Source organism: Sturnira hondurensis, unplaced genomic scaffold (assembly GCF_014824575.4).
Source record: "Sturnira hondurensis isolate 20B ecotype Veracruz unplaced genomic scaffold, ASM1482457v3 Scaffold0015596, whole genome shotgun sequence".
NCBI classification, from domain to species: Eukaryota; Metazoa; Chordata; class Mammalia; order Chiroptera; family Phyllostomidae; genus Sturnira; species Sturnira hondurensis.
Window position 1 is genome coordinate 11,590,586 of NW_028088227.1, and position 12,387 is coordinate 11,602,972.

The 12,387-nt window shown below is 37.8% G+C and overlaps 1 protein-coding gene across 3 annotated transcripts in view; it reads left to right on the forward strand.

The window, feature by feature from the left end:
- The window catches only part of CEP57L1 (centrosomal protein 57 like 1), a 58,463-nt gene extending 49,841 nt beyond the window's left edge, over positions 1–8,622 (forward strand). For 2 of the 3 annotated variants that reach the window (XM_037065009.1, XM_037065010.1), the window contains exons 9-12: positions 2,411–2,488; positions 2,605–2,849; positions 4,063–4,207; positions 6,073–8,622. In XM_037065009.1, the coding sequence (XP_036920904.1) occupies positions 2,411–2,488; positions 2,605–2,849; positions 4,063–4,207; positions 6,073–6,291 (687 nt within the window). In that variant the 3' untranslated portion in view covers positions 6,292–8,622. The remainder of the gene's footprint in view (positions 1–2,410; positions 2,489–2,604; positions 2,850–4,062; positions 4,208–6,072) is intronic. The other variant, XR_005069254.1, reaches the window with a different exon arrangement.
- The last annotated feature ends 3,765 nt before the right edge of the window (positions 8,623–12,387 follow it).

The following is a 12,387-nucleotide window of genomic DNA, read 5'->3' on the forward strand; positions in this document are numbered from 1 at the left end:
TGAAGAGACTCTTACAAATCTTTGGAACAACCTGAAATGTTCCAATGTCCAAATTGTAGGGATGCCAGAAGGAGAAGAGGAAGACCAAGAAATTTAAAACTTATTTAAAAGAATATAAAGGAGAACTTCCCCAATTTGGCAAAGGAAATGGACTTACAGGAAGTCCAGGAAGCCCAGAGAGTCCCAAGGAAGTTTGGACCCAAAGAGGAACACACCAAGGCACATCATCATTGAGTTACCCAACGTTAAAGATAAAGAGAAAATCTTAAAAGCTGCAAGAGAAAAGGAAAGCATTACCTACAAAGGATTCCCATTAGAACTATCAGCTGATTTCTCAAAAGAAACTTTGCAAGCAAGGAGGGGCTGAAAAGAAATATTTGAAGTCATAAAAGCCAAGGACCTACATCCCAGGTTACTCTATCCAGCAAAGCTTTCATTTAGAATGGAGGGGCAGACAAAGTGCTTCCCCAGATAAGGTCAAGTTAAAGGAGTTCATCATCACCAAGCCCTTATTATATGAAATGTTAAAGGGCCCTGTCTAAGAAAAAAAGATAAAAAATATGAACAGTAAAATGACAACAAACCCATGACTATCAACAAAGGAATCTAAAAGGAAAGAAAAACAATGAAAACAAAAACTAAGTGAACAACCAGAACAGGAACAGAATCAGAGAAATGGACGTCACATGGAGGGATTTCCGTTGGGGGTGGCGGGGACAGTTACAGGGAAGAAGAAGCATGGTTAGTAAGCATAAGGTAGACAGAGAGATAATAAATGTATGGGAAACAGAGGATTCAAAGAACTTATGTGTACAACCCATGGACATGGACTGAGGGGGATAATGCTGGAGGGTTTGGGGGGATAGAGGGAAAATTGGGAAAACTATAATGGCATAATCAGTAAAAATATTAAAAGTATACATATAATAGTTTTATATAACTTTGAACTTTATATAAATAGACCTAATTTTGTTTGTTCAGCAGTTTGCTTTTTGCATTCAGTGTTAAGTTTATGAGATCCATCCAGTTGATTTATATACCTGTGATTCATTGTATTTTATGACTCTAAAAGCTTGATTCAGTCTTCCTCCTTTCGGTGATCATGTGGATTGTTCCTCACTTTTTGTTATTATAAACAGCACTGTCATGAACATTTTGTCCGCCTCCTGGTATATATTTGCAGGAGTTTCTCTTAGATGCTGGGTCATAAGAGTCGTGCATCCTTAGCTTTACAAGATAATGTCCAAAGTGATTGGACCAATTTATGTTTTTGCCAACATTTATTATTGTTCCATATCCTTATCATGTATTTTTGTTTGCTTTGTTTTTACTTTTTACTTTGAAGTAGTTATAGAATCACAGGAGATTACAAAAATACATGTAGGGAGCTCCCCTCTGTCTTTAACCAGTTTTTCACAATGGTAATATCTGGCATAAATATAGTATAGTATAGTATAAAACCCAGGAAATTGACATTGGTGCAATACAGGGAACTTATTCAGATTTCACCAGTTTTATATTCACTTACTTGTGTATGCAGATGTATGTGTGTATGAGTTTGTATAGTTTTATCCCGTGTATAGATTTGTGTAACCATCACCACAGTTGTTAACAGAACTATTCCACCACCATAAGGCTCTTTCCACAGTCCGTTTGTAGCTACGCATGCCCCTCCCTAACCCTTGGCAACTTCTGATCTGTTCACCATCTCTATAATTTTATCACAAGGATGTTACATAAAGGAAGTCATACAGCATGTAACCTTTTGAGATCGGCTTTTCACCCAGCCAGTTCCCCTGATAGCCATCCAAGTATTAACACAGTCTTTTTATTTCTTTTAGTAGCCCATGTCATAGATGTAACACAATTTAGTCACTTACCTATTGAAGGAGGGCTGGGTTGTTTTTAGTTTTGGGCTATCACAAATAAAGCTGTTATGAACATTTGTGTGCAGTTTTGTATGTAAAAATAACTATTTGTTTTTCTGGGAGAAATGTTGAAGAGTGTAGTCGCTGGGTCATATGATAAGTATATCTTTAGTTTTACAGGAAGCTCCCAAAGTTACTGTATTATTTTGCATTCCCACCAACTATGTATGCACAATTCAGTTTCTTCATATCCTTGCTAGCATTTGGTGTCATCAGTCGTTTTTATTTTGATTTATTTTATTCTGGTAAGTGTATAGTGCTATTTCACTGTAAACTGCAATTTCCTAATGACTAATGATAATGCATCTGTTGATCTGTTTATTTGCCATCTGAATGTCATCTTCAGAGAAATCTCTGCTTTATGCCTATTTTCTCATCAGACTATTTACTATTTGAGACTTCTGTTTGAGGTTTGAGCCTTCTTCATGTCCCAAGTGTGTTTTAAAATACTTTTGTCTACTTTTTCTTTTCTCAATATTTAGAAAACTAAATGTTTAAAAAGAGAACCACCTCAGCAAATTTATTCGAAGTTTGGATCACTACCTATTGTGGCTGAGAAGGTAAGAGGGGGAAAAACGAAGATACTTGTTCAAAAAAATTCCTGCTTTGTTTTAAGTTGTATTTAAATGCCATCAGTCCCTTGAAACTGTTCTCAGCTGTTTGTTTTCCCCTGAAGCCCGCCAGTGCCCGCCATCCTGTAAATGCAAGTGTGCAAAACCTCCTGCACATGATGCAACATCACGGGCCACCTGTTCTTCAGAAACCTGCTGACGTTTCTGAGCCTAGATGTCGCTACAAGCCTACAAAGACAACTTCCCAGTGTAAAGTGGTACCTCTTGACTCAGAAAAATCTGTTTCCATTTGTGACAATTTGTCTGAACTTTTGGTGGCAATGCAAGATGAACTGGACCAAATGAGTATGTAAGTATTTTTATTCTTTATTCAAAGAAGCAGCAAGATATTTTGGAACTTTTTTCCTTCTTAGTCTTAAGAACAACAGTGCCATTTATAAATTCTTTTTTTAAAGATTTTATTTATTTATCTTTTAGAGGGGAAGGGAAGGAGAGGAGGAGAGAAGTATCAATGTATGGTTGCCTCTCATGGGTCCCCTGCTGGGAACTGGCCTGCAACCCAGGCATGTGCCCTGACTGGGAATCGAACCGCGATCGTGCGGTTCGCAGGCCCGCGCTGAATCCACTGAGCTACGCCAGCCAGGGCCATTTATAAATTCTTAATGGCCTTACTTAGCCATTTGGACTTACTTTGATCTACACATTTTTTGTCACTGATTTTTTCATTGTATTTATTGATACCACTGGATTTAAATTTTCATCTGTGTGAAATTACTACTGTTTCAATCTAAGGAGTTTCTGTATTCCCAAGATCTGAATACATACACCAGTATTACCGACAGTCAAAAAGTGGGGTCTGGTGATCTTAAATTATCACTCATAAAAGCTTTTATAAGGAAGATTTTGTTTTTTATCATTTTTTAGTTAATGATTTCATTTGATAAGTAGGAATGCAGTTTCTTCTTTTAGACTCTGGCTGGTCTGCATTACAAGTTGAAGCATCCATAGTAAACAAGATTCTGAATGGGACACGTATTTTAAGTCCCAGGTTTAAATATATATTTAACAAAATTTCAGAAAATATATGATTTGGCTGGCCAGCTAATTGAACTAAGAGCAACGTAGAATAGGTAACTAGTTCTTGAGTAGGCTGTCACCTAATTTAGAGATTTATCTGGCAAATACTTCTATAACTGGAATTCTTCCAAAGATCCTACATTAATAATTCCAAAGTTAGAACTAAAGAGAGTACTCTAATGCCTCTTGCTAAGGACATTAGAATATTTTACTACATTTAGCTATAAATTTAAAAAAATTCAGACTTTTTTTAAGGGTTAAGACCCTGAGTCTAAGGTATTTCTAAATGTATCTAATCTCACATCATGAGAACCTGTTTATATTTACCATAGATTTAATTAGAGATCCCTAATTATAGAAAAAGACTGTCTTTGAAGATTAATATTTAACTGACTAAAATTTATCATTGAATTTTATTGTTTAATTATGGCAAAGACCTATACCATAAACTACAGTAGGGCCTAATACTAGTTTTTCTTTCGTAGAGAGCACCAAGAACTACTGAGTCAAATGAAGGAAACTGAAAGCCATTCAGTCTGTGAAGACATAGAATGTGAACTGGAGCATTTAATTAAAAAAATGGAAATTAAAGGAGAACAGATTTCCAAACTGATGAAGCATCAAGACAGTGTAAGAAGGCTTTAGTAAAAGATTTTAATAAAACTATAATATTCCTGGATGCAGTGTTAAATCTCTGTATGACCTTCCAAATTTGAGGTCTGTATGTATGACTTAGTGAAAAGATAATAAACAGGAGTCACTTAGGCTTATTATAGAATAGACCCATCTGTCCTATCGGAATAACATATTCTCCTGAACATAACTTTCAAAGACAACATAGTGTAAAGGGAGAAAGAAAGTTTAGTTATGTATCCAGACTGTCTTCGGGAAAATGGTGAGGTGTGCTGAAAATGCCTTATAGCCGTCCCAGTTACCCTTGGAGCATTTCCGCCTTATCCCTCCGTCCCCTAATGCCTTAATGAAGCCCCTTACAGTGACTGGTCTTCTAACTCAGTACCATACACAAACCTGGCTCCTTAAGCCAGGAACCTGGCCAGTTCCAAAACCACTGTTTTTCCTTTCCCAGAGGAAGCTGTGCTGTGTTGCATTCCCTGAGGCCCTGTGCTCAGCCCGCTGTAGTGAGGCCGTGAGGGGAACCCTACCTATCCTTGCATGTGAACTCTTAATAACCGAGAGTGGCATAACAATTTTAACAGAGGAATCATGGAATATTATAGTATTTTATGCCAAGACAATGACATCATAGGTTGGATTATTAGCACCATTACACTTTCGGAGCAGAAGGCAGAGGGAATCTTTCCAGGATCCCTCAAGTCACATTGTGTAGCCATCTGCCTATGTAATATTCAGCATTCATATAAGTTGGTGATGTATTAACTTCACAATTAAGCCTCCCTCACTTTATGGGACAGTAATAAAGGATGCAGAATTTTACTGCTTTTATTCTTTTATAGTCAATAAAGAAAGACAGAGGGAAATGAATGTTTTTGAAGCAAATGTTTTCACTTCAGTAGCTTTTAAGGCTACAGTAAGTAAAAATTTTTGTATGATTGTGCTAGGGTGAAAATTATATAACTTGTATACTTAGGTGGAACTTGAAGGGGATAGAAAAGTAGTCATTTTTTTAAAAATTTAGGCAGTCTGTTCATAAATTATATTTTGAAAATATTATGTTTTCAAGTATTTTATCATGATACATTTAATGGCTGCATTTAAAATGTTCTATTTGTCTAAGGCAGTTAAAATGGCCTCAGACAAACAACATCAGATACTTCACCTGTGTCTGGATCAGCTCCACAAATTCAGCCTGTGTATTAGTGAAATAGACTGAGTAATAGACTGGACTTGGAGGAAACGGGTTTTGACTGGTTGATAGGTTTTGTTTTGTGTAGTTCTGTCCACCCAACCATTACCAGGTACTCCTCAGTGAGGTAAGGTTATTCCCTTGACAGTTTTGTTGTTCTTACTGGCATTCAGGACTGCTTTAAATTCAGAGATGCTTTTGAGTAATGTACATGTATTTGACTCTATAAACTTGATGCTCATTCTAGTACTAGATCTTTGCTGTTAATGTCACTTGAAAGGTCCGCTCTCCTCTGTTTTATATTTTTTACGCACTCCATACACCTTCTTCTCAGCTTCTCCACCCTACATTGACTCTCCCACTTTGTCCTTCTCAGATTCACAGTTTTTGTCCTACTCCAGGTTATCCCAGCTTGAATTACTCTCTAGCTGTCATGTGTATGCTTTTCTTTCACTAGTAAAAGTAGTAAGCTGCTTGAGAGCAAGGATTGTTTTCTTTATTACATTTCTACCTGATTAGCACAGTACTAGGTGTCAAATAGGTATTCAATAAATAAAAGCTTAATGGGCTTTTTAATTTTATGTAATTTTTAAACTGTCAATCCAATCCATCTATTATAGCGTATATTTTTAATGTTTTTGACTAAAATGTTAGATTTTTTTCTCTCCAGGTTCGTAAACTTCAGCAAAAAGTTCAAAATTCAAAGGTGAATGAATCTTCAAGTATTCAACGAGAAGATAGAAACCCTAAAGGATCAAAGAACATAAAAAATAGCCCCAGAAAATGTTTGCTAAATAACTCTCTTCAGAAGAACAGCAACTTTCATCCAATACAAGTCCATAATCTTCAAACAAAATTGAGGAGAGATGATATCATGTGGGAACAGTAACACTACCAGAACTATCACCTTAAGCGAACTCTGTCAGTGAGATCCTAAATTGTCTGAAGTGGTTGTAATTTAATAGACCTTTATGAAATTTTGAATTATGTTTCTAGCCTCTATAAAGTGTCAAGTTGTAGTATTTTTTTAATTAATGCCCAATGACCTCCTAAGAATCCCAAATAATAAATGATTGGGGTTTTTTTATTGACTGAAATACTAATATTTTAGAACAGTGTTCACTTTTAGAACAATGTTCACTTCTCAGATATCGCAAGCTAAATCTAAGAAATTATACCAGATTGATGATACTTAAATCAAGTTAAATTTGAAATATCATGTCAAGTGCTGTTCCTCTTTCTCTACGGGTGGGCCTGTGAGCCTGTGACCCTAGGAAGCTGTATAGAATGAACAGTGTGGAAAGGTTCTTAACTCTCCTGGTGCCTCGTCCCTGTCTTGTTTTAGATCTTTAAGCTGTTTTTCTTTCTTTTTTTTTTGGAAATAAAAAAGCTTTGTGAAGAGCCCTTTAGCCCAAGTTTCTATGGCAATCACAAATAAGAACCCACGGTTACTTCATTTTTAGGTGACAATTCAACCATAGAAGCTTTCCTCTACCATCGTCATCCTCTTTTACAAATCTAGTTTTATAACTACAACTTTGGATGGCTTTTAGTTTTGCATTATGTATAATATTAATCAATGTGAATCAAGAATGTGAATTTCCAGGACCCACAAAACTGGCAAATTTTTAATTTTTATAGGAAAGTATAGGAAGAAGTTGGACATTTCATTACTTCATCTAGCAAAAATTGGGGGAAATAGGCTACATTTTTATTTTTTTATTTTTTTAAATCAGTGTTATAAAGAGATTTCTGTGTATGCTTTATCAGAAATTTACATTAGTTGATTTATCTTTCCTGAAGCCTGTGGAAACTAGTATGACTCTTCTGAACTTTTTTTGGTTTCTCACTGAAATCCTTTGGGACAACAGAAGGATCGAAGACATTGAAATAAAACTGAAGCCAGACAGAAAAGGCACACTGGAAGGGAGAAAGCAGGCCATCAGCTTAAGGAATGGGGACTCCAAAGGGACAGAGATGGAGGTGCATCCGCACCGAATCTGAAGCTGGGGAGTGCTCAAGCGATGGGTGTAGCAGACTTTTTGGTCAGAGTCTCAGGGAGCTAGGAAAACTGGTTTCAGAAAACAGTCTTCACATCCTCCTGGGAAATTCCCAAAAGTGCGTGTGAGTGAAGGGGACAGTTCTGGTCTTCCTGGAGAGAACGAGGATTCATTCTCAGTGAGAGAAGATGTGCAGTACTATGTTAGAAGGCCTTTCCATACCTGGAGTGGAGAGATGACTGAAAATGGGCAGACTGATACTTGGAATGGTCCTCAGAAATAGCTAACGGCAGAGGTAAACATTTTTCTTCCTCTGGTTTAAATAGGCACGTGTGTCCACCCACTTTCATTTTCCCTCCATCAGCTCCTTCAGCCCCAGAGATGTTCCGCAGAGCACGTCATCTAAACGCAGTTTTGCCACCTTACCTATTTTGCTATTTTGCCTTTCATTCTCAATAATGTGATTTCTGTAATTTAGACTCAGCCAAAATAAAAACAAAAAACCCACCACCAATAACAACCAAAAAAGCCCTCGCTAGGACCATAATGTAGCCCTCTCTTTCTGTGCCTTTGTTTTCTATGCACTTAGGAAGATGGCTGAATGTATTTCATTTATTAGTAATGATTACTTGTGAAAATTTATTTCTAAAAATACCATAAAATATTTTAAGTCATTTTAAGGAATGCTTGAATATTTAAATTTAGAATTTTCTTACAAAATTAGTGTAGTGTGGTAGAAAAAAACAGGATTTCAGAATTAGGTATCGTGGGTTCACATTGTGACTCCACTGTCTAGTAGCTCGGACACCAAATACATTTTTGGACCCTCATTTCTCATCTGTAAAGTGGGGGTTATATTTTGAGGAGTAGATGAAGTAACCTGTAAAGCGTCCAGCAAAAGGGTTGGCACTGAGTACAAACTCAATAAATGGTAAATCTGAGTGGAGGAAAAAGTGTCAAGAACCTAAGTATATATGGCTTAAAGCCTGAAAGCAAGAGTCAAAGTGCATTCTTCATAAAAATGGTAATATTCTTCATAAAATGGGAAAATCTTGGGATTTTTGGTGGGGGGAGGTAATGGGCAGTGTGGAAGGTGAGGTTTTGGTTTTTGTGTTTGTTTTTTTCTTTTTCTGTGTGCCTGGGAGGACATTGCTTTGGCTTGTACCCTAGCTCAAGTTTCTAGTAGGAGCAGGTAAGTAATACAGAAATAAAGAATCACAAAGAAATTTGGTTTGGAGTCTGGTTGTTGGGGTGACATTTCTCACTGAGAGACAATAAAGAATGGCCTCTTGTTCCTCCGTCACACCTGCTGGACTGAAAATGTGTCTCAGCTCACTGACCGCTGCTTGCCAGAGCCTTTGACTCCTCTGGGGGTGGAGCAAATGATTTCCTTCCTGGACTGGGGCAAGCTGTGGTCTGTGTACAGGGGTTGCTGTAGCAACCCTGCAGCTGTGCTCTCTGCTCAGCAGAAACTTGGTGAGATATCATCGATCGCGTTCACTTAAGTGAAAAACAGGCTTGTTTGTTTTTTATGTATCAGAAATTGAAAAAGTGAAATTGGAACTTTCTAGCCCAGGCAGGTCTCAACTTTGAAACTGCGAAACTAAAAAGTTCGAGTGTTTAAAGCAACAGGTATTGTAAATGTTCTAATCCTGGAAATAGGGATTGGAATCTTGAACTAACTGTTCTTATTCGGGTCATTGGCAACCTCACCATTTTTACTAGGTTGTAGCTAAAGATGCGAGAGTCAAAGGGAAATGCTCGATTTTCAGCAGTAGAAGATTAAAAGGAGGTAATATAGGAGGCTAGCTGACTGGGATGATAGACTCCAAAATTATTTTTGAGCTTTTTGTATATCCTTTAAAAATACAATTTTAGCTGGAAAGTGTTATTCTTAGTTTTATGATAAACGAAAAATTTAAATTTGACTTGTGAGAAATCAAACTAAGAAGGAAAAGTCAGTAGGTCGTGCACAATCTGAGGAGTGTGCACCACAGCCCGCAATGCCCCAGCGGCCGTTGCTGGTGTGGACAGTCGAACCCCTGCAGGGGTGTCCTGGAACACTGCTGTGCTGTCTCTAAAGCTGTACCCACCAAGAACACTGAACTGCATGTGAGGTTTAGATAAGTTCAAGCTGACTCCTGTAGATACAAGAAAAGCTCTCCAAGATGTAACAGCCCCTGTAAGGTTTTCAAAGAAATCACTATGGGTGCCATGCACCTTTTAGTTAAAGCAAAGTGAGGGTAAACAAAAACGATTGACTGTCAGTGATCTGAAAACAAGTTTACTTCTTGGTGATTCCATAGGTCTTGCCCAGGCCTCAGCTGTTACCTTTGTACTATGTTCATGTAACTTTCCTCCTCTAATCCCTCTTTTGTGTTTTCTTATGTAAGGAAAATTAGATATAATCAAATTATAAAATTAAAGTGTTCAAATAATATCTAGGCCAGAGTTTGTTTTTACTATAGCTGTAGGTGAATTATTTAAAGGATTAGGTGGATTTTGTCTTCCTGGTGCATGTTTATTATATATACCCACGCTCCATTGTATACCCATGTGTTCAGCAGTTTTGCAGAAAACAGTAGTCAAGTCGATCTCTTGTTACTTTATGCTCTGAAGCAGTTTTGTCCAGCGTAAGGCTTGTCCATGAGCAGTGCAGCAGTCTGTAATGTCGGGAGGCTGGATCCGGGGTTGGTGGTTGGAGGACGAGCATAGGGCATTATGAATCAGCAAAGGAAGGTAAAGTTCTATGAAGAATATAATGAGCTTTCCAGATTCTTTTAAAATAAGGGTGCAGTTACCCACCATATTTTCTGCCTAGACTTTCTTGCCTAGATCTTGCTCATCTAGCTTTCCCTCATTGTTCAGATCTCAATCTATTGCTTCCTCTAAGAACCCTTCTTTAAGCCTTCCCCTCCCACCCTTGCTTTACCTGAACTCTGATTCGCTGCGTCTTCGAGGGATTCCTCCTGTCTCTGCACTTATGCTTTCTGGTGATTGTCTTCTCTACAGACTGAAAGCTCCCTGAGAACTCTTGTCCACCACTGTAGCCCAGCACCTAATGCAATCCCTGGCCCATAAGTAGCCTCTCAATAAGTATTTGACAATTGATATCATGAAGTTACACTAACCTTATTCGGTGGTCTCATGTAAGTGAGCGTGTTGGGTCAGATGGTGCAGTTTCCCCTTTCAAGGATAGGTGATTACATTTTACATAACGACTGGTTAAGATTATTCCAACATTTGATTTGTTTATATTTGTGGGCACAGACAGTGGGCACTCAGTACAGTGCTTTCTCTTTGATATTATATTGCTAAGAGGAAGAAGTTTGAGAACCAAGGTACTTCTTTATTTGTGTATTGGTATGTTTGACTTGTTTATTCAGTAAGTCTTTATCTCTAATCAACTATTTATTAATCTCAAGATATTGTGCTAGATGCTACAGGAAATTCAGAGAAATTGTGCATGGATTCTGTCTTCCAGTGGCTTGTAATTTAATGTGGGAGATAAGACATACTTAAGTATAATCCAAGGAAGAAAATAATATGTGACATAGAGGTATATTGACTAACATAGGGTAGGTGTACAACAAATATTTGTCTACTAAATCTTTGTTCTCATTTATTGATAAAGTTAGCCTGGTGCTGTTTCTTCGTTCTCTATCTTAACATACAAGTTTTTATCTGCATTTTTGTCTGGTGCCAGTATGGACCTAGGATTCTTAATCTTCTATAGGGTTGTTAGTTGAAGATACCAGTTCACCTAGGGAGTTTAATACTGTCTGCGTAAGCAGTATCAAATTCAAAGGCATGAGTAGAAAAACTGGGTAAAAACGTTGAAGTAAATAGTAAGGGCGTGAAGAGTAAGGGGAGCGGAAGTCAAGCAAGAATGAGCTAGACCAGGGATCCCCAACCCCTGGGCCGTGGACCAGTAGCGGTCTGTGGGCTGTTAGGAACCCAGCCGCACAGCAGAAGGTGAGCAGTGGGCCAGCGAGTGAGGCTTCATTTGTATTTATAGCTGTGTTACTGCCTGAGCTCTGCCTGCTGCCAACTGCCTTTGCAAGGAATATGGGTTGTGTGCTCCTTATGAGAATCTAATGCCTGATGATCTGAGGTGGAGCTGAGGCAGTGATGCTAGCCCTGGGGAGCAGCTGCAAATACACGTTATCATTAGCAAGGAGGTTTGACTGCAGAGGCCATAATAAATCAGTTGTTTATAGACTCATATCAAAACCCTATCAGTGAGTGGCAAGTGACAATTAAGCAGCATCTGGTGGCAGGCTTTAAGTCAGAATCTCACACTTATTTTTGTGGTCCACCCATTATTTTTTATTTACCACTTCCATTCGTGCCTCTTTCCTGCACTGTGCACTTGTCTCAGTCACAGTTTCGGTGAGCCCACACACTAACCCTAGCATATGGTGAGTTGTATGATTATTTTGTTATATATTACAATGTAATAATAATAGAAATAAAGAGCACAATAAATGTAAGGCACTCAAATTATCCTATAACCATTTCTCCTCCCCCCCCAACCCCTGCTGGTGCCAAAAAGATTGGGGACTGCTAAATTAAACTGATGTAAATAATATACAGAAAAGTTACATTCTGGAGGCCAATTATTGCCTTGCACACAGAATATGCAAATGATTACCACTCATTTTCCTTATGAATTTAAGCCACTCAGTTTCCTTATACTCCATCTTTTTCATCTGTTGGACCAAGTCAGTGTTTTTCCAACTGCAGGTCATATCCTGTTAAAGGGTTGTGAAATCAGTTAAGTGGGTCACTGCCAACATTTTTAAATGATGTAGAATAGCATTAAAAATACCAGAGTGCATCACACATAGAGAAGGTAGTGTTCTGTGAAACTTTGTGAATACTCGATTATAATTTAGAATGTACTAAATGTTATTTGGAAAAAATTGGCTCTTAGTAAATGTTCAAAAGAAATGAATTCAAAAGATGTTGTGAAGGAAGGTGAA